Source organism: Dendrobates tinctorius, unplaced genomic scaffold (genome assembly GCF_039654945.1).
Source record: "Dendrobates tinctorius isolate UK_male_01 unplaced genomic scaffold, ASM3965494v1 ptg000120l, whole genome shotgun sequence".
Classification (NCBI taxonomy): Eukaryota; Metazoa; Chordata; class Amphibia; order Anura; family Dendrobatidae; genus Dendrobates; species Dendrobates tinctorius.
In genome coordinates, this window is record NW_027361788.1 from 16364105 (window position 1) to 16389977 (window position 25873).

The following is a 25873-nucleotide window of genomic DNA, read 5'->3' on the forward strand; positions in this document are numbered from 1 at the left end:
GCATACCTGGATAGGGATGAGGAGCCATGCATACCTGGATAGGGATGAGGAGCCATGCATACCTGGATAGGGATGAAGAACCATGTATACCAGGATAAGGATGAGGAGCCAGGCAGACTAGGATGGGGATCAGGAGCCATGCATACCAGGATAGGGATGAGGAGCCAGGCAGACTAGGATGGGGATCAGAAGCCATGCAGACCAGGATAGGGATGAGGAGCCAGGCAGACTAGGATGGGGATCAGAAGCCATGCAGACCAGGATAAGGATGAGGAGCCATGCATACCAGGATAGGGATGAGGAACCATGCAGACCAGGATAGGGATGAGGAGTCATGCATACCAGGATAGGGATGAGGAGCCATGCATACCTGGATGGGGATGAGGAGCCATGCATACCAGGATAGGGATGAGGAGCCATGCATACCTGGATGGGGATGAGGAGCCATGCATACCTGGATAGGGATGAGGAGCCATGCATACCTGGATAGGGATGAAGAACCATGTATACCAGGATAGGAAGGAGGAGGCATGCATACCAGGATAGGGATGAGGAACCATGTATACCAGGATAGGAATGAGGAGGCATGCATACCAGGATAGGGATGAGGAGCCATGCATACCAGGATACGGATGAGGAACCATGCAGACCAGGATAGGGATGAGGAGTCATGCATACCTGGATAGGGATGAGCAGCCATGCATACCAGGATAGGGATGAGGAGCCATGCATACCTGGATGGGGATGAGGAGCCATGCATACCTGGATAGGGATGAGGAGCCATGCATACCTGGATAGGGATGAAGAACCATGTATACCAGGATAGGAATGAGGAGGCATGCATACCAGGATAGGGATGAGGAGCTATGCATACCATGATAGGGATGAGGAGCCATGCATACCAGGATAGGGATGAAGAACCATGCATACTAGGATAGGGATGAGGAGGCATGCATACCAGGATAGTGATGAAGAGCCATGCTGATCACGATAGGGATGAGGAGCCATGAATATCAGGATGGGGATGAGGAGCCACATGTATACCAGGATGGGGATGAGAGCGGCCATGCATACCAGGATAGGGATGAGGGGGCTATGCAGACCAGGATAGGGATGAGGAGCCAGGCAGGCCAGGATAGGGATGAGGAGCCAGGCATACTAGGATGGGGATTAGGAGCCATGCATACCAGGATAGGGATGAGGAGCCAGGCAGACTAGGATGGGGATCAGAAGCCATGCAGACCAGGATAGGGATGAGGAGTCATGCATACCTGGATAGGGATGAGCAGCCATGCATACCAGGATAGGGATGAGGAGCTATTCATACCAGGATATGGATGAGGAGGCATGCATACCAGGATAGGGATGAAGAACCATGTATACCAGGATAAGGATGAGGAGGCATGCATACCAGGATAGGGATGAGGAGCCATGCATACCATGATAAAAATGTGGAGCCATGCATACCAGGATAGGGATGAAGAACCATGTATACCAGGATAAGGAGGAGGAGCCAAGCATGCCAGGATAGGGATGAGGAGCCATGCATACCATGATAGGGATAAGGAGTCACGCATATCAGGATAGGGATGAAGAACCATGCATACTAGGATAGGGATGAGGAGGCATGTATACCAGGATAGGGATGAGGGGGGCCATGCATATCAGGATAGGGATGAGGAGCCATGAATATCAGGATGGGGATGAGGAGCCACATGCATACCAGGATGGGGATGAGAGCGGCCATGCATACCAGGATAGGGATGAGGGAGCTATGCAGACCAGGATAGGGATGTGGAGCCAGGCAGGCCAGGATAGGGATGAGGAGCCAGGCAGACTAGGATGGGGATCAGAGGCCATGCAGACCAGGATAGGGATGAGGAGCCAGGCAGACTAGGATGGGGATCAGAAGCCATGCAGACCAGGATAAGGATGAGGAGCCATGCATACCAGGATAGGGATGAGGAACCATGCAGACCAGGATAGGGATGAGGAGTCAGGCATACCAGGATAGGGATGAGGAGCCATGCATACCTGGATGGGGATGAGGAGCCATGCATACCAGGATAGGGATGAGGAGCCATGCATACCAGGATAGGGTTGAGGAGCCATGCATACCAGGATAGGGATGAGGAGCCATGCATACCTGGATAGGGATGAGGAGCCATGCATACCTGGATAGGGATGAGGAGCCATGCATACCTGGATAGGGATGAAGAACCATGTATACCAGGATAAGGATGAGGAGCCAGGCAGACTAGGATGGGGATCAGGAGCCATGCAGACCAGGATAGGGATGAGGAGGCATGTATACCAGGATAGGGATGAGGAGCCACATGCATACCAGGATGGGGATGAGGAGCCACATGCATACCAGGATGGGGATGAGGGGGCCATGCATACCAGAATAGGGATGAGGAGTCATGCATACCATGATAAGTATGATGAGCCATGCATACCAGGATAGGGATGAAGAACCATGCATACTAGGATAGGGATGAGGAGGCATGCATACCAGGATAGGGATGAAGAGCCATGCTGATCACAATAGGGATGAGGAGCCATGAATATCAGGATGGGGATGAGGAGCCACATGCATACCAGGATGGGGATGAGAGCGGCCATGCATACCAGGATAGGGATGAGGGGGCTATGCAGACCAGGATAGGGATGAGGAGCCAGGCAGACTAGGATGGGGATCAGAAGCCATGCAGACCAGGATAAGGATGAGGAGCCATGCATACCAGGATAGGGATGAGGAACCATGCAGACCAGGATAGGGATGAGGAGTCATGCATACCAGGATAGGGATGAGGAGCCATGCATACCTGGATGGGGATGAGGAGCCATGCATACCAGGATAGGGATGAGGAGCCATGCATACCAGGATAGGGATGAGGAGCCATGCATACCAGGATAGGGATGAGGAGCCATGCATACCTGGATAGGGATGAGGAGCCATGCATACCTGGATAGGGATGAAGAACCATGTATACCAGGATAAGGATGAGGAGCCAGGCAGACTAGGATGGGGATCAGGAGCCATGCATACCAGGATAGGGATGAGGAGCCAGGCAGACTAGGATGGGGATCAGAAGCCATGCAGACCAGGATAGGGATGAGGAGCCAGGCAGACTAGAATGGGGATCAGAAGCCATGCAGACCAGGATAAGGATGAGGAGCCATGCATACCAGAATAGGGATGAGGAACCATGCAGACCAGGATAGGGATGAGGAGCCATGCATACCTGGATGGGGATGAGGAGCCATGCATACCAGGATAGGGATGAGGAGCCATGCATACCAGGATAGGGATGAGGAGCCATGCATACCAGGATAGGGATGAGGAGCCATGCATACCAGGATAGGGATGAGGAGCCATGCATACCTGGATAGGGATGAGGAGCCATGCATACCTGAATAGGGATGAAGAACCATGCATACCAGGATAGGGATGAGGAACCATGTATACCAGGATAGGAATGAGGAGGCATGCATACCAGGATAGGGAAGAAGAGCCATGCATACCTGGATAGGGATGAGGAGGCATGCATACCAGGATAAGGATGAGGAGCCATGCATACCAGGATAGGGATGAGGAACCATGTAGACCAGGATAGGGATGAGGAGCCATGTATACCTGGATGGGGATGAGGAGCCATGCATACCAGGATAGGGATGAGGAGCCATGCATACCAGGATAGGGATGAGGAGCCATGCATACCTGGATAGGGATGAGGAGCCATGCATACCTGGATAGGGATGAAGAACCATGTATACCAGGATAGGGATGAGGAGCCAGGCAGACTAGGATGGGGATCAGGAGCCATGCATACCAGGATAGGGATGAGGAGCCAGGCAGACTAGGATGGGGATCAGAAGCCATGCAGACCAGGATAGGGATGAGGAGCCAGGCAGACTAGGATGGGGATCAGAAGCCATGCAGACCAGGATAAGGATGAGGAGCCATGCATACCAGGATAGGGATGAGGAGCCATGCATACCTGGATAGGGATGAGGAGCCATGCATACCTGGATAGGGATGAAGAACCATGCATACCAGGATAGGGATGAGGAACCATGTATACCAGGATAGGAATGAGGAGGCATGCATTCCAGGATAGGGATGAAGAGCCATGCATACCTGGATAGGGATGAGGAGGCATGCATAGCAGGATAGGGATGAGGAGCCATGCATACCAGGATAGGGATGAGGAACCATGCAGACCAGGATAGGGATGAGGAGTCATTCATACCTGGATAGGGATGAGCAGCCATGCATACCAGGATAGGGATGAGGAGCTATGCATACCAGGATATGGATGAGGAGGCATGCATACCAGGATAGGGATGAAGAACCATGTATACCAGGATAAGGATGAGGAGGCATGCATACCAGGATAGGGATGAGGAGCCATGCATACCATGATAGGGATGTGGAGCCATGCATACCAGGATAGGGATGATGAACCATGTATACCAGGATAAGGAGGAGGAGCCAAGCATACCATGATAGGGATGAAGAACCATGCATACTAGGATAGGGATGAGGAGGCATGTATACCAGGATAGGGATGAAGAACCATGCATAACAGGATAGGGATGAGGATCCATGCATTCCAGGATAGGGATGAGGAGCTATGCATACCAGGATAGGGATGAAGAGCCATGAATACCAGGATAGGGATGAGGAGCCACATGCATACCAGGATGGGGATGAGGGGGCCATGCATACCAGGATAGGGATGAGGAGCCATGCATACCATGATAGGGATGAGGAGCCATGCAGACCAGGCTAGGGATGAAGAGCCACATGCATACCAGGATGGGGATGAGAGCGGCCATGCATACCAGGATAGGGATGAGGGCCATGCATACCAGGATAGGGATGAAGAGCCATGCTGATCACGATAGGGATGAGGAGCCATGAATATCAGGATGGGGATGAGGAGCCACATGCATACCACAATGGGGATGAGAGCGGCCATGCATACCAGGATAGGGATGAGGGGGCTATGCAGACCAGGATAGGGATGAGGAGCCAGGCAGTTCAGGATAGGGATGAGGAGCCAGGCAGACTAGGATGGGGATCAGAAGCCATGCAGACCAGGATAGGGATGAGGAGCCAGGCAGACTAGGATGGGGATCAGAAGCCATGCAGACCAGGATAAGGATGAGGAGCCATGCATACCAGGATAGGGATGAGGAGCCAGGCAGACTAGGATGGGGATCAGAAGCCATGCAGACCAGGATAAGGATGAGGAGCCATGCATACCAGGATAGGGATGAGGAGCCAGGCAGACTAGGATGGGGATCAGGAATCATGCATACCAGGATAGAGATGAGGAGCCATGCAGACAAGGATGGGGATGGGGGGCTATGCAGACCAGGATATGGATGAGAAGCCATGCATACCAGGATAGGGATGAAGAGCCATGCAGACCAGGATAGGGATGAGGGAACAATGCATACCTGGTTTATACTTGAGTCAATAAGTTTTCCCAGTTTTTTTGGTAAAATTAGGTGCCTCGGCTAATACTCAAGTACAACGGTACATATTTATGGCAAGTGATAGGTTATGGAAATAAGACGTTTTCCAAAAATACCCTTGATTATTGGTTCACACATTTAGCAAATTCTACACCCTTAGCCATTTACGCCATATCAGTTGCCTTCCATAGCCTTCTGCTCCATCTATGGAACTTCCAGAAATGGCGAAGTGCTGCTCTCAGCAGGAGTCCCATAGACAATGAATAGAGCAGATCCCTCCAGTGGTCAGACCCCCATCGATCAATATTCCATCGCCTATACTGTGAATAGGGAATTACTTAGTATCTTGGGAATGACCCTTTAAAGGGAATCGGTCACCAGGTTTTCATCACTTATGCTGCACTCAGATGAGGTAACAAAATCCTGGTGACAGATTCCCTTTAGGTGTTACACCTTTTTGTTGCGTTATGGTTTCCAACTGGATTTCATATTTTCTTGCTTCCAACTCCACTAGGACAAAACTGGGCCGGAGGACAAAAGGACCACCCTGACCCATAAGGGGGTGGCGATACTATAATGTAAGGAGCAATTTTGCCAGCTAAACGCAAATGGCCTCTGAAGAGTTTACCTACCGTGCAGGTTTATGAAGCGGATACAGCTCGATACAACCCGTGGAATGGCTTCTCCTGAACTCTGGGTGGTCGAGACACCAAGAGAAAAGACAAGAAAATGGCATGAGCAGGCCATAAGACGTCTTCTTCTTTGCTACCATTTTCACTACGTTGATAATGGCTGCTCACTGCTGACCGGGCAGAAATACACGGTGGGGGTAAGCACGGGGAAAGTCAATGAAGCCCATAATAGACTAAATACAACGGAAGGGGGCTACCAATCAGTATTCTACAAGAGTCCACCCTATATACACGGCTATTCAGCTTCCAGCAACATGGAGAAGTCTTGGGAAGTCTTCACGCAGTCTTGGAGACCATTGAACCATGGGACAACTAAGCCTTCCGAGAAGCCATTCAATATAGTGATGTGTTTCGCCGGCTTCCTCCAGAATAGAACCGCATGATGCCACATCCTGTTTCTTTTACAAGAAAATACTTCCTCTGCTACTATCATGAGGAGTATGTAAAGTGTCACTCCGGCAACACATGAACATCTCCTATAACAGCCGTATTAGCTATATTTCTGAAAGAGGGCAGCCAAGTTGTTGTAATCCTGGACGGTCCCTTTAACTATTCATTAGATAAGATGTGACAATGACTTCAATTCAGCTGGAACACTATAAAGCGATAATTTTTATCAAGTTGAAAAACAGGTATTTCTCGAAAGTGTGGCTCAATGGTTACATCGGTGAAGGAGGGAGTAGCTAGCTTCGCCTCCTAGTTTGATTTAAAGTGGCATTCTAGGGGGAAAAAAATTAAGTGTTCAGACTGGTTAAAAATAATTTTCTTTATCACCCTAATAATCAACTTAAAAACAGGGATTGCTTGGAAGTGTGGCTCAGTGGTTACATCAAGGAAGAAGGAAGTAGCTAGTTTCTTCTAATTTGGTTTGAAGGGGCATTCTGTGGAAAATAAAATGATTTTTCAAGTGTTCAGAATATTTTTTTATCAACTTAAAAACAGGGATTTCTTGGAAGTGTAGCTCAATGGTTACATTGGTGAAGAAGGAAGTAGTTAGCTTCCCCTTCTACTCCTAATTTGGTTTAAAGGGGCTTTCTGAGGAAAATAATAACATTTACATGTACAGACTGGTTAAATATATATATATATGTATATACATATACTTTTATCAACTAAAAAATAGGAATTGATTGGAAGTTTGGCTCAGTAGTTATATCGGTGAAGAAGGAAGTAGCTAACTTCTCCTCCTAGTTTGGTTTAAAGGGGCATTTTGAGGGAATTACACATTTTTTTAAATGTTCAGACTGGTTAAAAATAATTTCTTTATCACCTTAAAAAACAGGGATTGCTTGGAAGTGTGGCTCAGTGGTTATATCAGGGAAGAAGGAAGTAGCTAGCTTCTCCTCCTAATTTGGTTTGAAGGGGAATTCTGGGGAAAATAAAACCATTTTTCAAGTGTTCAGAGTGGTTGAAATTTTTTTTTATCAACTTAAAAAACAGGGATTTCTTGGAAGTGTGGCTCAATGGTTACATTGGTGAAGAAGGAAGTAGTTTGCTTCTCCTCCTACTCCTAATTTGGTTTAAAGGGGCATTCTGAGGAAAATAGAAACATTTAAGTGTACAGACTGGTTAAATAAATAAATAAATATATATATATGTATATATATATATATATATATATATACTTTTATCAACTTATAAATAGGGATTGATTGGAAGTGTGGCTCAGTGGTTACATCAGTGAAGAAGGAAGTAGCTAACTTCTCCTAATTTAATTTAAAGGGGCATTTTGAGGGAATTACACATTTTTTTAAGTGTTCAGACTGGTTAAAAATAGTTTCTTTATCACCTTAAAAATCAGAGATTGCTTGGAAGTGTGGTTTAATGGTTACATCGATGAAGAAGAAAGTAGCTAGCTTCTCCTCTTATTTCAATTTAAAGGCACATTATGGGAAAAAATAGTTTTAAGTGTTCAGACTGCTAAAAATCTTAAAACAAAACAATTGCGCTCTTAAAACCCCGGCAGCTTCAGTTCAGTCCCTAACCCAGTCCTTGCTCATCTGTTCTTTTTGGTCCTGTCCACAATCACATTACCCTCTCAGACAAACAATGACTAAGGCAGGTCACATTTCCAGTGTGTCGAGAATGGGACCAAGCAGCCCAGACTATCAGGGACTAGGAAAGTGCAGAACGGGAACTACAGTGGATTAGTGAGGACGAATATTAATTATTTTATTATTTGTAACCCATCTGAACACTTTAGATAATCTGTATTCCGCAGAGCATGCATTTAAAAATAAAAGTAATTTAAAAAAAACTTTTGACATAAATGACAGAATTTATCATCAATGTCATCCTGTTGCTGATACCCCACTGATCACAAAATCGAAGAGAATGAAACGAAGAGAGGCAGCGTTTGCTACAGACAAGTTCATTGACTTTCTATTGAGTAGTCTCAGTAGGACACAACACTCGCTTAGTTTCCTTCTCTCTGTTTCAGTAATCAGGGGGTCACAACGCTCTGACCACCATTGATTAAAACCTCTGATATTGTAAGTTTTTGGAAATAACAAAGTCAGGGGCAAACGAAAACATCCTGAGACACAGACCTGCAAAATGATCTTTAATTAAAGACCAGGTTGTTCCAATCTAGCCAGACCTCTTAGGCTGATCATACAGATCATTGGCTGTATTCATACAGATGGGGGCTATATGGGGGGGCAGGGTCCTGATGAATGTTCTACTTCTGGCCATTACTATTTAATCCCACAACCTCAAACCATACAGAAAAGCAATAAGATGACATATGAAATAATTGGGAAAGAAAAGCAACAATAAAGACTGCAAGCAGACACAACAGCGCTGAAAGCCATGCATGAAGAGAAGAATTACTGAAGTGTACCTTGGCGCGGGACAGGTACCGCCGTCTCCTGCAAGCAGAGAGGGGGGGGGGAAAAAGACAAAGAGAGGATCGGTCTGTAAAGGGTTAACTGCAAGCACAAGCAGAATGATATCAGGCCCATGTGATCAGCAAGAGGTAAATCACTTATAGCAAATAGAAAGTAGAGGCAGGCTTCGGATTAAGTAAATTCAAGTGTGGAATACAAAAAAAATGCAAAAAAAAGTACATTTTTGTAGACGAGAAAGTTAAGAGCCTAGCAAAACTATATGTCAATTTCTAATTCCCAACCTGTGAAGTCCAAATTGGTTGCTTCTTTGGATTATGATGGCCTCAGTGTCTGTAGGTATTAAGATTTGCCCATGTCCACTGCCATAAGTAAATCTCCCCATCTATAAGATCAAATACACAGCAAGGGGGACAAGGTGGATCATGATGCCTCCATTCAGGACATGAAAGTGTCATGCTCAAGATGGAGGAGGCAGGAGAACCTTCAAGAAGGTGTCATACTACAGAAAGGACCTTTAAGAAGCTCTGGTGCTACAAATACAGAGGGTCAGGGGAACTTTCAGTAAGGTATCATGCTACAGGTGGAGGAGGACAGGAGAACCTTCAAGAAGGTGTCATGCTGAACGTGGAGGAGGTCAGGGGAACCTTCAGAAAAGTAACATGCTACAAATGAAGGAGGCCAGGAGAACGTTTTTCAAGACGTTTCATGCTATATGTGAAGGAGGTCATGGGAACTTTCAAGGAGGTATTATGCTCAAGGTGGAGGAGGCCAGGAGAACCTTCAGTAAGGTGCCATGTTTCAGGTGGAGGAGGTCAGGGGAAGCTTCAGGAAGGTGATATGCTACATGTGAAGGAGGTTTGGGAAACCTTCAGGAAGGTGTCATGCTCCACCTGGAGGAGACCAGGAGAACTTTCAAGAAGGTGTCATGCTACAGGTGAAGGATGCCAGGGTAACCTTCAGTAAGGTGTCATGCTACAGATAAAGGAAGCCAGAAGAACTTTCAAGAAGGTGTCAAGCTATATGTGAAGGAGGCCAGGGGTACCTTTAGGTAGATGTCATGCTACAAATGAAGGGGGCCAGGGGGTCAAAAAGGTGTCATGCTACATCTGTAGGTGGTCAGGGGAATCTTCAGGAAGGTGTCATGCTCTAGATGGAGGAGGCCAGGAAAATCTTCAAGAAGGTCTCATCGAGGATCCAGTGATCAATCCAAATCTAGGCAAATTTTGCATTTTATGCTTGGTTTCTTAGGAAACTTATTTAAGACTATTATCTGCTATATTACAGGAGAAACAGGAATGCACACAGGGTGAAACACCGTCAATTCTGTGCACCGTCCTCAGATGTAATGGGAGACTTGGAAATAAGAATGACCAATGTCATAAAATAACTATGGGATTTAATGTAGGGAAGATTTTGTATTATTGATATTCATTATAAATGGTAAATGGAATCGCCCTTTAAAAATCTGTAGAGCTAACTCATGAGTATAATGAAAGAATGTTACATTTATAAAGGAAGGGGTGAGTGATCTTAAAAGTTTGTGTCCCTTTTCTTCATCATCACCCCATTACAAACACTTATGTATGGATATTTGTGTAGATTTAGCCCATTATACCAGGAGTAATATGTTGTATAACACGTTTTCATTACAAAAAGGGTCATATAGGACATAGAAAGCAGAGCACATACTATAGAATGGTAGAACATGAGAAGGGAAGTAAAGATTGGTCTGCAAAAGGGAAGAAGAGATTAAGCAAAGGAAGAGAGATAATGACAAGTGATAGATGATAATGATCTTTATCTTTAAAACTTCTTATGTGAGCAAAAAGAAGGTAAAATACAGATTGTATATACCAACTTTGCTGATTAAGTCCCACTGAGCTCAGCGAAAGACAGACTGGATGTAACCTTCAAATCTGTGGTGTGATTTAAAGCTGATGTGTCACTTGATCCAAGAAACTGAGATCAATACCTTGTAAAAAAAAAAAGTGAGTGACCTCCTGTGATTTTGTGTCACTTTGCTATTTTGCTCTGTGTTGCTCCATTTCAGAGATATTCACATTTGTTTCTTCTGGATCACAGTATGTGAAATCTCTTCTGTAGACCAATTGAGCGATACTTCAGACTCTTCTCTGGGGGTGTGTCCTTTCATCCCTCCCTCCCAGACACTGCCAATCACAGCTACGCTGCCTCTGAGTCTGACAGACTGCAGAATTGGATGCCGAGCTGTGATTGGCAGCGTGTAGGAGGCATGAGTGAAGACACACGCCCCCAGTGAGGACTCTGAAGAAACGCCCAGTTTCATTACAAGCAGAGATTTCACATACTGCACTCCAGAAGAAACAAATGTTAATATCTCAGCAATGGAGCGACGCAGTGCAAAATGGAAAAGAGCGGTAGAATCAGGGGAACTCAGGAATTTTTCCAAGGTATTTAATTCAGTTTTTAGAGCAAGTGACAGGTCCTTTTTAAGCAAGCTCCACTACTTTTCTCGATTGCCAAAAAATAGAGACAGTCCCGGACACACACAGACTGTTGGCAACTATGAAATGCGGGTATGATAAAAGGTGCATGTCGCCAAAGTAGAGATTTGAGCACCTACTGTATATGTTGGTTTATCAATGTTGAGCTATTAGGTACAACAGCACCCACTTATGAGTCTGTTACAAGTGCTATGCATGGAGTCAGCAGTCAATCACGTACAGTTTAATAGGTGTCAGGCCTCATTTTGTCATGTGTTACAAATGCTAAGTGGGCTCAGGGACAGCAGGGTCCACTCACATGGGCTACCTGTTGAGGGAGTGTGTGCCTACAAAATCTGCTACTGTCCACTAACATTGCAAGTGACGGACTGTACGGGGGGGACATATCTCTTTGATAAGTGAATGGTAACATCTAATTGTCAATTTATTCCTAAATTTCCAGGCGGAACATCAGAGGAACGGCACAAAGCAGAATTGAAAGAAAAGATGCTCCAGAATTGATATTTCTTGGGTAATACAAGAGATGACAGAATAAGTGGCAGGTCCCCCTAAGGCTGGCATTTATATGGAAGTACAATATCGGGCACTATGGGGGCATGGGGTAGAGTGGCTGGCACTGTTAGGCATAAAAACTGAAATACAGAAATAAAAAAGATAATGTGGAATAAGAGAGTGAAAAGAAAAACCTAACATAAGAGTCCTATCAGCAGCAGAAGCTCAGACTGTGAGATCATTCAGCAGCGAGGTGATAGATATTTGCATCGGAAGGGATAGTCCTATGCAGTGAAGGCTTCTGGAATGAGCAACGCAGCAGTAAATTCCTCAAAAGGGAAAGCAAGCCAGATCAGGAAGCAAAGAAAGGGGCAGCAGATATGGCGGGTACCTGCACAAACTCCTCCAAGTCCCCGTTAAACAGTTTGTGGTTATACTGGGAGGATGGTCTCTGCCTTCTCGCCCTTTGAGACTTACTGGTGCTGGACTCCTGCCTGAAACCAACCGTGGGACATACAATTCACCCACAAGCAAATCCTCGCTTCACATAAAGGATGGGGTTACGCGGCGACTGCGGCTGCAACACGGATCAAGCAGCAAAAAGATCGCTGTATGCTGCAGAATAATGTAGATGAATGGGGTCACGTTGGTACCCATAAGGTACCACGACCGCAAAAACCAAATCACAAAAAATCCAAATGGTTATGATTTTTTGTGACTTGTTGCAGCCCGTGGGTCGCAATTCAAACCCCATTGACCTGCATATTGCAAAATCAATCTTTGGTCATGCTGAACCCATGTTGTGGCCAAATTTGTCGGTAGCACCTACGTTATAATATAACAGAGGCTATAAACATAGATAATATTCTGGCCTCCATTACATAAAGACACAAACTTCATTAGAGTCATTTATCATTAAACAGGATGATATCCAATAGACAGGATCAAATAAAAAAGGAAAAAATGCCAAGGGATAGTATTATATACACAACGCCTAATAAAGGCTTTGTTTACTAAAGCAACTGTCCAGGATTAGGAGAAAAGGCTTTGCACCTGTAGACAATGCCAGTCTTGTCTAAGTTTTGTACCTCTTACTGCAGCTCAGCCCCAAAACATGAATAAGAATGCACTGCAATACCAGATACAACCTGTGCCCAGGATGGGCGCTGTTTTGGTGGGGGAAAAAAACATAACTTTTTCTCTAATCCTGGACTAAGTACTTTTTTTTGTCAAGGAGCAGCAAATGACAAAAAGGGCAACAATAGGTTGATTCCAGTCTAAATAAATCGTCAACTATCCATTGGATAGGTCATTATTGTTAACTCCACCGATCGCTATAATGGGGGATTGGTTCTCCCCTGGTCTCACGATATTGTCAAATGGATCAGCTGGTCACCCATCCAAAAGCTTCAAGGCAAAGAATGAATTTAATGTTAAATGTCCAGATTTTGTTATTAGGATCAAAAATGTTTTGTATATTTTAGCAACATTCCAATTTTTTCTATACAGCTTCAAATCCCCTGAATATATAGAACTAAATTATATAATTATGTGTGCCTGTGGTCACCACTAGAGGGAGCTGAGGAGCTCAGTTAAAAATGGTAGCTACCTGTATTCACCATAAGAGGGAGCTGAGGAGTTTATTGCAGTCTCCATTGAACTCTATTATAAAACAGTATGTTGTGAGATCTATAACTCCCTCTAGTGGTGGCTACAGAAAACATTTTTTATTTAACTTGCAGCTTTGTAATAAGAAGAAAAGGGAGTCAGCGGGGAAAGCAAAAACCAGGGTCAATCATTGCCTTGTGGTGTGAGTTTTATGTTTTTTTTTTTATCTGATATACTAAATAAATCCATATCTGCTAAAGAGTCAACTTCCCGTTCCTCCTCTGTACCCCCAATACAGAAAACATACGGCGTACATACCCAGAGATGTGACTGTGCGATTCAGCAGCTGCAAAGGAAAATGGAAAAAGTGAGAAATTGCAGAATGCACAGAAACATGGCAACTTCCTCAGCCGTTCTGATATATAATTTGAATACATCTACTTATTAGAGCAGCTTAGGAAATAATTATTGCTTAGCAGATCTTGATGTACTTTGCTATATAATATGCTATTATAATATACTTTAATGGAAACGAGGACAGATAAGTGGACACAATATACATTTTTATTTTAAAAAGGTTACATGAGATTTTGGGAAACAGCGCCACTCTGCTCCACAGGCTGTGTCTGGTATTGCAGCTGAAAATAATTTAAAAAGTAATAGTGGTTTGAAGTCTCATTTCATAAATTAATAGTACATATCAAAATAAGACACTTTGTAATATATCTTATCAGAGAAATCTGCTTCTGTCACCTCCTGGACTACTGAGCTTTCACTCTCAATTGACGGGAAAAATCTGTGTTCAGAGGAGACAGATTTTTCCACTACTGGGATGGGAGATGACAGTTGGTGCTTATAAAGTTCTATGGAGAGAGGCAAAGCTAAGGATCAACACATACATTCTACTGCAAGTTCTCCTGAAATAGATACAGTTTAACTTTTTTTTTTTACCATAAGTTTAAAATGCAACTGTAATTTCAGGAGAACTTGCAGTAGAATGTCTGTGCCTGCCTCCAGTTCCTCCATAGAACTTTATGAGCACCAACTGTCAGAATTATGAGACAGAAAGTTAAGTCTAGGAGGAGAAAGAAGAGAAATTCTCTCATAAGAGATATTACAAAGTTTCTTACTTTCATGTGTACTATTGATTTATGAACTAAAAATTAAAAAGATGGTTATACTTTAAGTCATTACAGGTAAGCTGCAATATCATAAACTACATAAAGGCAAGAGTGACGCTGTTCTGAGCAAGCAAGCTTTTATATAATGGAGATAGTGAAAACTGGAGAGCCTCCTCCAAGTGTTGCCAGAACTGGTTCAACCGGTATAGCGGGTACTTATAGAAGGGAACCTTGTGTCAATATGATCGAAGAACCCAATCTTAATAGCAGCCACTTATAGCCTTAAAGGGGTCCTAAATTTTCACATGTCAGTGAGCCGTTTTGATTAAATGTCAGGCCACCCCATGATCATTTTCTTCATGAGCATTGAACGCAGCACTCTCTCCATCCATAGTAATGAAGATGGTGGCAGAGGTCAATATCGCTTGCCCAGGTGTTCTCTTGCTTTGCCCACTTCTGTACAAGTGTGAACAGAGCTGGAGGATGGCTGGGGAACCAGTCACATAATTAAATGACAATGTCAACCTATGAAAGACAAAAGCGTTGTATTTAAGGTTTACAGGATAATTTAGAGATTCTTCGCAAAAAACTGGAAGACATTTGACCGGAAACTCGACAACTCCCAAGTTCTACTGAGCACAATACACTTGCCTTTATCTATGGCCTCCTTCAGCCGGTCTCGCTTTGACTGTAATTTACATATAGTGCTTCTCCCTGCAAGATACTTCTGCAATTTCTAAAACAGAAAAGAAAAGTACAAGTAAGCAGATATCAGCCACACCAAACATGGAAGCATCAGAACAGCAGGGACCATCCACAGGAAGTTAATCTACATCTTATAATTCTGCATCCGGCACAGTGTCTCCAATCCATTCATGATGAACATGGATCTATCTCTACATTACCATACTGCCTATGGAAATATCCACAGGTACTTTCATCCCAAGGATGATTGATGTTGAAGTCTTAGAGACTTTTAATTCCTTGTCCATGTAGATCATGGATGTGCCAAGTCCTTCAGAGAGACAAGAGTTGCTCTTTGTCGCCCACTCTCCATTCTGGCTAATAAATGAGGGTTCTGAATACGGGATCCTCCTCTATTAACTCTGAATTCCCTAACAAGGCCTTTAAAAAGGGGTTTTACAAACCAGACAACTCCTCCGAAGAATCTAGGTTAACAACCAGTCATTCCATATCAGACTAATGGCCCATTCACTTGCTGCTATGGGATGAAGATATGTAATTACTAGTGATGTTGAGTGGCAGCTTATTGTGCTAAAGTACAAAATGGGCCATTAGCCTGGTGAATGGAACCGTAGAGAGACACCAGGAGAATGAGTAGATTTTGAATGGTGGCATTGTTGGGTATCTTTGAATGGTCATTTGTCTAAGTCTTCCAAAACTTCCATTGAGGGCTTTCATAACTGCATTTTTTTCTGTTAGGTCCTCACATTTATGGCCCTCGACCTCAAAAGACCAAGCCTCATATTATTCACCATCCTATTCCCTTCTCACCGTAACATAGAAGGTCTCCGTGTCCTGCTGGTTGGCCCGTCTTTTAGCCGTGCTTGTCTTACTGCTGGTGTCTGATCCCGTGGATTTTAATGATTCGGTGGACTGGCTGGACTGAAATGCATCGGACAAGTCGAAGTCATCAGCTCCAATGAGGTCTAGTAGAGACTGGAGAGTAGCCTTAAGAGTCTTGTTCACCTGCAAAGAAAACAGGCTTAGAATGTAAATGTTAATTGCTCCCAATTTTAATTAAACTGCTACAACTTTTGGTGGTGAAAGGGTCCTCCATATTATTTTCAATAATTTGCCATGCCCAGACCCACCTCATTTCATCCAACTAGGCTCCATGAATCATATGTATGAGCATGGAACAAAGCTGAGGACCCATGGGAATGACCAATTCCCTTGTCAGTCTTGCTCAGTAGCATTGAATGCTCTGTCTAAGGCTCTGTTCACATTTGCTTTCTGACTTCTATTACATAAAAGAAATAACAACACAATTCTGGATCTATTATATAATGGGCACCACCAGCATTGACCAATGTCCAAAGGACACCGGTGACTTAAGGCCCCATCACACTAAATGATGTCCCAGCGATCCCACCAACGATCAGACATGATGGGATCGCTGGGACATCGTTAGGCTGATCGCTGGTGAGCTGTCAGCGATCAGGACCAGCGACGCTGGACGCTGGTTTCTAATGTAAACGTCGGGTATCCAGGAGCCACGCAACTCCTGGATACCTGCTGTTTATCTTGGAAACCGGCGTACACGCTAGTTTCCAAGGTAAACATCGGGTATCTAGAAGCCGCGGCTCCTGGATACCCGACGTTTACATCAGCAACCAGCGTCCAGCGTCGCTGATCACTGGTCTCTCGCTGCCACACGCAGCGATGCGCGTTGGCCAGCGGGAGACCAGCGATCGAAAAATGGCCCAGGCCGCTCGAGCACGATCAGCGATAACCGGCAGGGGGGCCGGTCGCTGATCCCCATCACACACAGCGATCTCGCTGGCGAGATCGCTGATGTGTCACAAAATCAGCGATCTCGTTAGCGAGATCGCTTAGTGTGACGGGGCCTTTAGAATGGAATTGGTGAGGGCTCTGTTGAGATATCCCACAGGTTCAACCAAGGGATGGGAAAGGATAATGGGAATGGAGCAGAGTTGGTGTGAATCGATTCACAGGGCTCAGTCCATCGGCCAAGTCAGTAATCTATGGCTGCTGGACGGGAGGAGAACCATCTCTTACCTCTCGTCACCCACGGCTCCTCTTTTGATTAGCTGAACTGGCACAAGGTCAACGTTGTGGCATGATGAACATATAATATTGTGTCCTGCCTGCTAATCACTGCTACAGATTTCTAACAAGGCTGATGGACTAGGTGCTGCAAACCAATTCGAAAGAATGCTAGAATGAAGTATAGGTACAACCATAATGCATGAACCAAGCTGCCTCAAAAAGAGGACATTTTTTTCCTCCCCAGCAGTCCGAATGTCTATAGGACTGCTGGAGATAACAGAGTAGAGTAGTCCTATAGATGCTAAATTTACAGCAATCACTTCATTACATTGGGGCATTTCAGAGTCCAATTGTTAACTTGGAATAATCCCTTTAAGGTGTAACGTACTTCTTCAGTTTCTAGATGCTCGCTTTCCAGTCTGGACTGAATATGTTGAAATCTGGTGATCAGCTCTTGGTGAAAAAGTGGCTCAGATCGGACCTCCAACACCTGGAGATGAAGAACATGACATATGTAGTTACAAAAAAAACTACATATTTATTTTGGATGACCCCAAAAGACAAGCAGGTCCATACCTCATCACCCTCGTGGGGCTGGAATTCAAATCGTGCTGGAGGACAAAAGGCGTCACCTCGCATCTCCATCATCTTGTGTTTGTCAGCCTGGGCATCCAAGTTGTCAACTGCCCCTTCAATGGCCTGAAGACCTTGGTGTCGGGAGGCTTGGACTCGTTCCTCAGCCTGCAAGAATACCCGCATTGTCTTCCCAAGGGAAAGGTGAAAGCCAAGATCACAACACTGCCAGGGGAAAAAAAGAAAGTGGGAACATTACTAGGGGGGCATGAGTAATGATCCAGAATGAAGGAGAGAACTGCAGGAGCCACCTACATCGATCAGGTCGCTGACGTCATTGATATAGTAGTTGTTCAGGTTGGAGTTCACCGTGTTCAAGTTGATGAGATATTCATTTCGGGCCTTTGTGCATTTTTGACTGTTCTCCAGGTATTTTTTCAACCTCTAAAAATAAAAAATAGATATATTTATAGAATATTGGCTAGCTAGCTCATGTAAATGGCCTGCATTACAAGACAACTGATCCCTTCGCAATATAAGAGGACAGCACTTCTATAAGTCAGTGGCCAAACCCGCGTTACACATTTTGCACTAAGACCCTCCTTACCTTCTCAACAAGCCTCTCGCTCTTTTTCAGCGAGCTACGTCTCGGCCCTCTCTCAGCCACCGGTGAGCTCAGCGTCTGCTCGCTCACTTTGCCTGTGCGCTTCTCATCCTGCTTCTCTGCCTCCCGCAGTTTGTGCTCCGAGTTTAGACAGTCATTGTGGTACAGCTGGTATGTCTTCATAGCCTGTCAGCAAGAAGAGAAGTCATGTTTCACCGAGATAACATCTAGTTGGATTGAGGGAAAACTGCATAAATCATTGGTATGTGCACTTCTATCTAATAACGCAATGTATGGCACTGCTACTGAGGCACAGCATGGTATATGATCTGCACTGTATGGTGCTACCTAAGGCAATGTATGGCACTGCTACTGAGGCACAGCATGGTATATGATCTGCACTGTATGGTGCTACCTAAGGCAATGTATGGCACTGCGATTTAGGTGCAGTACAGTATGTAATCTTTGCATTGTATGGTACTATCTAAGGCAATGTTTGGAACTGCTATTTAGGCACAATACGGTATATTTTCTCTGCACTGTATGGTGTTGTAAAAGGCAATGTTTCGTAGTGTTACTTAGGTACAATACAGTATATTATCTTTGCATTGTATGGTGCTACGTATTTAGGCAATGTATGGCACTGCTACTTTAATACAGTATATTATCTTTGCACCGTATGGTACTATTTAGACATTATGTGACACTGCGACTTAGGTACAACATGGTATATTATCTTTGCACTGTATGTTGCAATTTATTTAGGCATTTTGTGCCACTGTAAATACTTTATGTAAGGAGTTTTTATACCGTACAATAATCCTGCAAGAATGTTTTACAGAGATATTCACGTCGGGCCATACATAAACATCAAGGCAACAATGTAACTATAGTGCCATATACGTAGAAACTATACTGATATTATGCCACCAGAAGACAAGAAAACTACAGCTTCACAGGAACACCCATATCTAAAGTGTAATTAAAGGACATCTCCACCCAAGAACATTTCTGCATGTCAGTTTTTAAAGGGAATCTGTCACCAGGTTTTTTTCCTCCTCCATCTGAGAGCAGTATAATGTAGAGGCAGAGATCCTTATTATAGTGATGTATCACTTACTCGGCTGCGTGCTGTAGTTTTGATAATATTCTTGTTTTATCTGCTAGAGATGTAGCAGTTCTCTGAATGATGAGCTCTGTATAACCCCGCCCACACCTCTGATTGGCTCTTTTCTATATACACTGTGCATACACAGAAAGCTGCCAAACAGTGGTGGGGGGCGTGGTTGGACTGCCTGGCTGCAGGTTTACTAGTCTTCTAGTGATAATCTAATGTTGATAAAACTGATTTTGTAAAAACTACAAATAGCATTCCAGTAAATGACACATCGCTGGAATCAAGGTCTCCATCTTTATATTATGCTGTTCTCAGATTAGTTGGTAATAACCTGCTGACAGATTCACCATCAGCACTTCTGTTAATTGGTGAAACAGGCTTATATAGACGTAGCCCAGCTGAGTTTGTGAGGGGCAGCACAAGAGAGTTTTGTTGGTTGTCAAAAGTTATTGTAATGGTGTGACCGGCATAATTATGGGCATGTCGTGGCTGGCACTTTTATGAGCGTACTGTGGTGGTCAATTTCATAGCCGATTGTAGTAGCACTGTTATCATGGTTAAAGCTTTTACTGTGAAAAACTCTTTCAAACATACAGTAACACCAAAAAGCTGAAATTGCTAAAGTCACCATTTTCAGGATCAAATAATTTTTACTTCCATCTTTAGGGTTCTTTCACACGTCTGTGTGCCCAGTACGTGTGGTGACAGTTTTCACATGTACCGGAGACACTTACACACGTAAACCCATTCAAGTGAATGGGTCTATGCACATGTCAGTGTGTTTCCACGGACCGAGTGTCTGCAGACAAAATGCGCTGACATGTCCGTATTTTTAGCAGCAGCGGGGGCTGCAAAATGTCCTGCACATGTGCACACTGATGACATTCGGGTGTCATCAGTGCGACAAGTACCAGAACCTGGGAATCAGCGGTACTGTTAGCACTGTTCCCCGGTGCCAGTTGCTGAAGACCCCCCTCATCCTTCTCCCCTGCTCGCGCTGCAATCAGCGCAAGCAGGGAAGATTGCTGTATTCAACTGATAAGAGCAAGAGCAGGCGGAGGCTGATGGAAGTATTTATCAGCCGCCGCTGCCTGTGCTATCTCTATGTATAAAAATTAATGTGTGTGTGTGTATCACCAACCAATCATGAAGCATCTTTGATTTCACCAGAGCTCTTCAAAAGAAGCTGAGCTGTGATTGGTTGCTATGAGCAACAGTTTTCCTTGCAAACAATCACTAAGCATCTCTCATTTCACCAGAGCTGGTTAAAAGTAGCTGAGCTGTGATTGGTTGCTATGACCAACAGTTTTCCCACTTGACAACACCTCAGCAGACACTGACATGGAGGGAGAAATCTAGTATCCCTGGGAACATAAGCTCCCAGCCATTGTCTGCCCCCCTGAAAGGAGCACAGATCACATGACAGAAATGAATCCCCCCTCCCATGCCTAGATCCCATCACATATCCTCCATTCTGTAGGCACATCTTCCCTCTTAAAGGGATCATTGGTATGGAAGTCAGAGCAAATCCATCCAGCGCTTTGGTACTGACCCCAGGGTCTCTAAAAGGGATCATTGGTATGGAATTTAGGGCAAATCCACTCTGCGCTTTGTTACTGACCCCAGGCTCTCTTAAAGGGATCCCCGGTATGGAAGTTAGGGCAAATCCACTCAGCGCTCTGGTTCTGACCCAAGTCCCCTCTTAAAGGCATCCTCGGTACGGAAGTGAGGGAAAATCCACTCTGCGCTTTGGTACTGACCACAGGCCTCTCCGGTATGGAGGTTAGGGTAAACCCTCAGCGCTCTGATTCTCACCTCAGGCTTCTATTAAAGGGATCAATGGTATGGAAGTCAGGGCAAATCCTCTCGGCGCTCTGTTAGGCGTTGGGTTCCGATCGCTGCACGGCAGGAATCCCGAGCCTTGCATTCGGCAGTCTCCCTTTCCTCTCCGGCCGCACAGGAGGCTGCTCAGCAGACTTGCGATCCAGGCACTCTGCTCAGACAAGCTCTGTAGGTTTAGTTGCTGCTGCCACCTCTGGTCTAGCTATAGCAATGCAGGCTAGTCAGCAGCGAGCTACTTCAGGGACTAAGTCCTCCTTTCGGTCTACTGAGCATGCCCGTGGGACGATCTCTCATTGGAGATCGGAGGTCACATGCTCAGGTCCTTCTCCAGCTCGGATTGGACCATCAGGAAGGTCAGGAAGGTCCCGGAAGGACGCTGCTATAAAAGGGTTGCATGGCCGCTCAGCCATGTGCTAGTATAGACTCAAATAATTTGGAGTGTATGATGATGGATGCATGTATCTGGTGACTGACTCATTATGAAACCCCTTCCCTTTTGATACGTATGTTGGTAGGGTTTAGAGTCCGAGTCAGCGCCTGTCAGTGGCGAGTCTATAGGCCACAGTGCATACCAGCTGTCTGCACACTAGCGTCCGATGGTGTCGCCCACTGCAGGGCACTATCGAACCGCGGCAAGTGACAGCCACGCCGATGCAACGCCTTGCGCAACCTGTGCACTTATCTGGCCCAACCCAGGGCGATTAGTGGCGTCCACCTGAGCGGCACTGTGCACACTTTCATGCGTAATTTATTTAACCCTTGCTGGCATCGCAGTCGTGGTGCCAAGCGCTAGCGGTCTAGAGGGACTTCAGTCCTGCGGTCTAAGGGCTGAGTTCTGTGACTATATGCTAGCGCTCACACTGCCGAGCTCTGTGAGCAGTAACAGGCTACGGCATTTATTATTTGGCGGTTGTGTGGCTCTGTAAGATAACAGAGTCCGCCTCTGTATACATTGGGTGAGGTTAACCCCGTGTGTGCCGATATTATACCGCCATATCGCGTCCGCCATTACCGAACAGCAGTTAACACCTCTGCACGGTGGACCCCGGGCTGCGAACGCACTTAAATACCATCTTTATTATTTGGTGTGTTCCGCCAGCCCGTAACACGCTCTGATTCTGACCCCAGGCCTCCCTTAAAGGGATCCCCAGTATGGAATTTAGGACCGTTCCACTCAGCGTTCTGGTTCTGACTCCAGGCTGACGGGATGATGTGGGATATTAGTGGTAGTTGTCCGGTGGCTCTGGCTGACGGGATGATGTGGGATATTAGGGGTAGTAGTCCGGTGGCTCTGCCTGACAGGATGATGTGGGATATTAGGGGTAGTTGTCCGGTGGCTCTGGCTGACGGGATGATGTGGGATATTAGGGGTAGTAGTCCAGTGGCTCTGGCTGATGGGATGATGTGGGATATTAGGAGTAGTAGTCCAGTGGCTCTGGCTGACGGGGTGATGTGGGATATTAGGGGTAGTAGTCCGGTGGCTCTGGCTGATGGGATGATGTGGGATATTAGGAGTAGTAGTCCAGTGGCTCTGGCTGACGGGGTGATGTGGGATATTAGGAGTAGTAGTCCGGTGGCTCTGGCTGATGGGATGATGTGGGATATTAGGAGTAGTAGTCCAGTGGCTCTGGCTGACAGGGTGATGTGGGATATTAGTGGTAGTAGTCCGGTGGCTCTGGCTGATAGGATGATGTGGGATATTAGGAGTAGTAGTCCAGTGGCTCTGGCTGACGGGGTGATGTGGGATATTAGTGGTAGTAGTCCGGTAGCTCTGGCTGACGGAATGATGTGGGATATTAGTGGTAGTAGTCCGGTGGCTCTGGCTGACGGGATGATGTGGGATATTAGGGGTAGTAGTCCAGTGGCTCTGGCTGACAGGATGATGTGGGATATTATAGTGAATGTGGCTATGGGGAATGGGCAGGGCTTTATACTCAGCTTAGATATAATCATTGTAATTTGTAATAACTAACCGTAGTTAGTTACTATGCCCAGGCAGCGCTGGGCTCTTCAGCTAGTAAATAAATAAATTTAAAAAATGATGTGGGTTTCCCTGCAACCCTCAGCTGTCAGCTTTAGCAAGGTTGGTTATCAATAATAGACGAATCCCCATGCCATATTTTTTTAATTATTTAAATAATATTGTGGGGTTGATGTCATCTTTGTATTGTCTGGTGACATCCAACCCACGGTTTAGTATAATAGAGGGGCGGTAACCTTGATGAGTCACCACTGCTTAGCTCATTCATCAGTGGTTTTCAGCATGGACGGTTGCATTTTGTCACTGTCCAGGTTGAAATCTACTTATCCCCAGACATGGATTACGGCGTGAGAAGAATGACTGAAAGGTGAGGAATATTGTTGTTTTTTTAATTTAGTTTTATTACAGGAGACGCTGGCTTCAATTGAATGGGAATTAGGCTAGTATAACTGGGTTTGTTATTTTTAACCCCTTTCCAACATTGGGCGTAATAGTACGCTGATGTCGCACACCCTCCTTTTGAGCCCACATCTTTTCTGGCACATGTCAGCTGTTTTGAACAGCTGACATGTGCCCAGTACAGCTGCGGGTGGAATTGCGAACACTAACAGCAGCATTTAACATGCGATTCCGGCAATCGTGCTGGAAATCCGCCCATTGGTGACCCCATCGCGGGTCACCGAAGGGTCAGGTGTGACAACCAGAGGTCTCCTGCAGACCTCTATGGTTCTCTCTACTGGATTGCTATGAGTGCCGCCTGGTGGTCAGTGCTGATAGCAAGTGAGGTATTCTACTACATAGAGGTCCCTTGTATACTAGAGGTAAAGAAAGAGTGAGATTTTTTTGTCCCCATAAAACTACTAAAAATAATAAAAAGCAATTACAAATATATCATTTTTCTTTTTTTGTGACTCTCCCTGGTACTCAAATCACTACCTTCATCATTACAGGAAGGAGCTAAAGGGATTGAGCCACAGGCCTGGTGATGTCACTAGCAGAATATTGTGTGTTTGATCTGTATTGCAGGCTCTGACTCCCCAAGCAGATTATAATACATCTGTACATAGCAGTGTATTTCTATGTCCCTGGATTCTAGATCAGAGAAGAAAATAAATGTTTTTTCTTCCTATAAAACTGCAATAATAAAACAATTACAATAATGTCAATGTTATTATGCTTTGTTAAAAAATAATAAACCTCATAAATCAGCAAATAACATGGACATATTTGGTGTCTCTGGAATTGTAACAATCCGTACTACAAAGCGATCAGATTATTTACGAAGATTGGTAATGGTGTAAAAAAATGACGTGATTGATAATTTTCTCTATTAAACCCATAAAAAAAGCGTCTGCTGAATGTCCCTCCCTACAACCGCCTCTCTGACAACTCCTCCTGCCAGGGTAGAAAGAAATAGTAAATGGGTGTGGATTGGGGTGTGGTTATAATGTGCCAGAACGACGCCACACTTGTCCACTGGTTGGGTGTGGCATTGCAGGTGAGCGGCATTTACTTCAACAGCACTTAGCTGCCATGTATATTCGAAAAATAAAACAACGCTCTGATTCCAGAAGAAAGCAGCCATGTTTTTCTAATCTAGTCTGCCACCTATTACCTCTTTCGAGGGTGACATAACCCTATATTTAAAATGTATGAGCGTGCACTCGAACCATATTTTACAAGGCAGTAATATTCCATGATATTATAGTATAATCCTGTACGATCGCTCCCTTTACAGGCATGAGCTCGGCGCACATCGTCAGCTGGGATTGCCCGCGGCTTCTTCAGATTGTCGTGCCGGTCTCACAGAGCTGCCATGTTTATGTAATTACCCAGACAGCCTTTTACATTGACAGACTCAGATTCCAGCACGTTGAATCACATAAATACATGACGAATGAATCGAGTCTCTGCCAGATGTGACGTTATGTTATGATGACTCGAAGTAAACTTCTCATCTGTCCTCCGCCCCATACTCACCCCTTGTAGCTCAGACACCAGCTTCATCAGATCCTCCTGTTGCTGGGCACCTATGTCTTTACTCTGCGGGAGGGAAGGGAAGGGAAACAGCATAAGGCGTCAACTTAACCAAAACAATCTGCAAATAGATATGTAAATGTCGCATTATGCACCGACATTGCCTCAAACCTCCATATCCAAACATGCATCAGGAATAGTCATGTATATTTAGAGGAGAAAAAGCAGTGGAGGAGGAGTAAATTAAAAAAATGGTATGGGATACTCCTTATTTTTATTATGCAGCAAAG

General features: G+C 45.0%; 1 protein-coding gene across 5 annotated transcripts in view; it reads right to left on the reverse strand.

Annotated features, from left to right (window-relative positions):
• ARHGAP4 (Rho GTPase activating protein 4) overlaps positions 1 to 25873 on the reverse strand; it is a 144166-nt gene that overhangs the window by 44703 nt on the left and 73590 nt on the right. For 3 of the 5 annotated variants that reach the window (XR_012235005.1, XM_073590779.1, XM_073590781.1), the window contains exons 4-13: positions 25587 to 25649; positions 18670 to 18852; positions 18378 to 18506; positions 18066 to 18287; positions 17878 to 17979; positions 16251 to 16445; positions 15387 to 15471; positions 13933 to 13960; positions 12398 to 12500; positions 6123 to 6183 (exon numbers count right to left, since the gene is read on the reverse strand). Coding sequence is in view for 3 of the 5 variants with exons in the window: in XM_073590779.1 (XP_073446880.1) it covers positions 6123 to 6183; positions 12398 to 12500; positions 13933 to 13960; positions 15387 to 15471; positions 16251 to 16445; positions 17878 to 17979; positions 18066 to 18287; positions 18378 to 18506; positions 18670 to 18852; positions 25587 to 25649 (1171 nt within the window). In the remaining 2 variants the exon portion in view is untranslated. Of the gene's footprint in view, positions 1 to 6122; positions 6184 to 9024; positions 9053 to 12397; positions 12501 to 13932; positions 13961 to 15386; positions 15472 to 16250; positions 16446 to 17877; positions 17980 to 18065; positions 18288 to 18377; positions 18507 to 18669; positions 18853 to 25586; positions 25650 to 25873 lie in introns of all 5 variants that reach the window. The other 2 variants (XM_073590780.1, XR_012235006.1) reach the window with 2 other exon arrangements.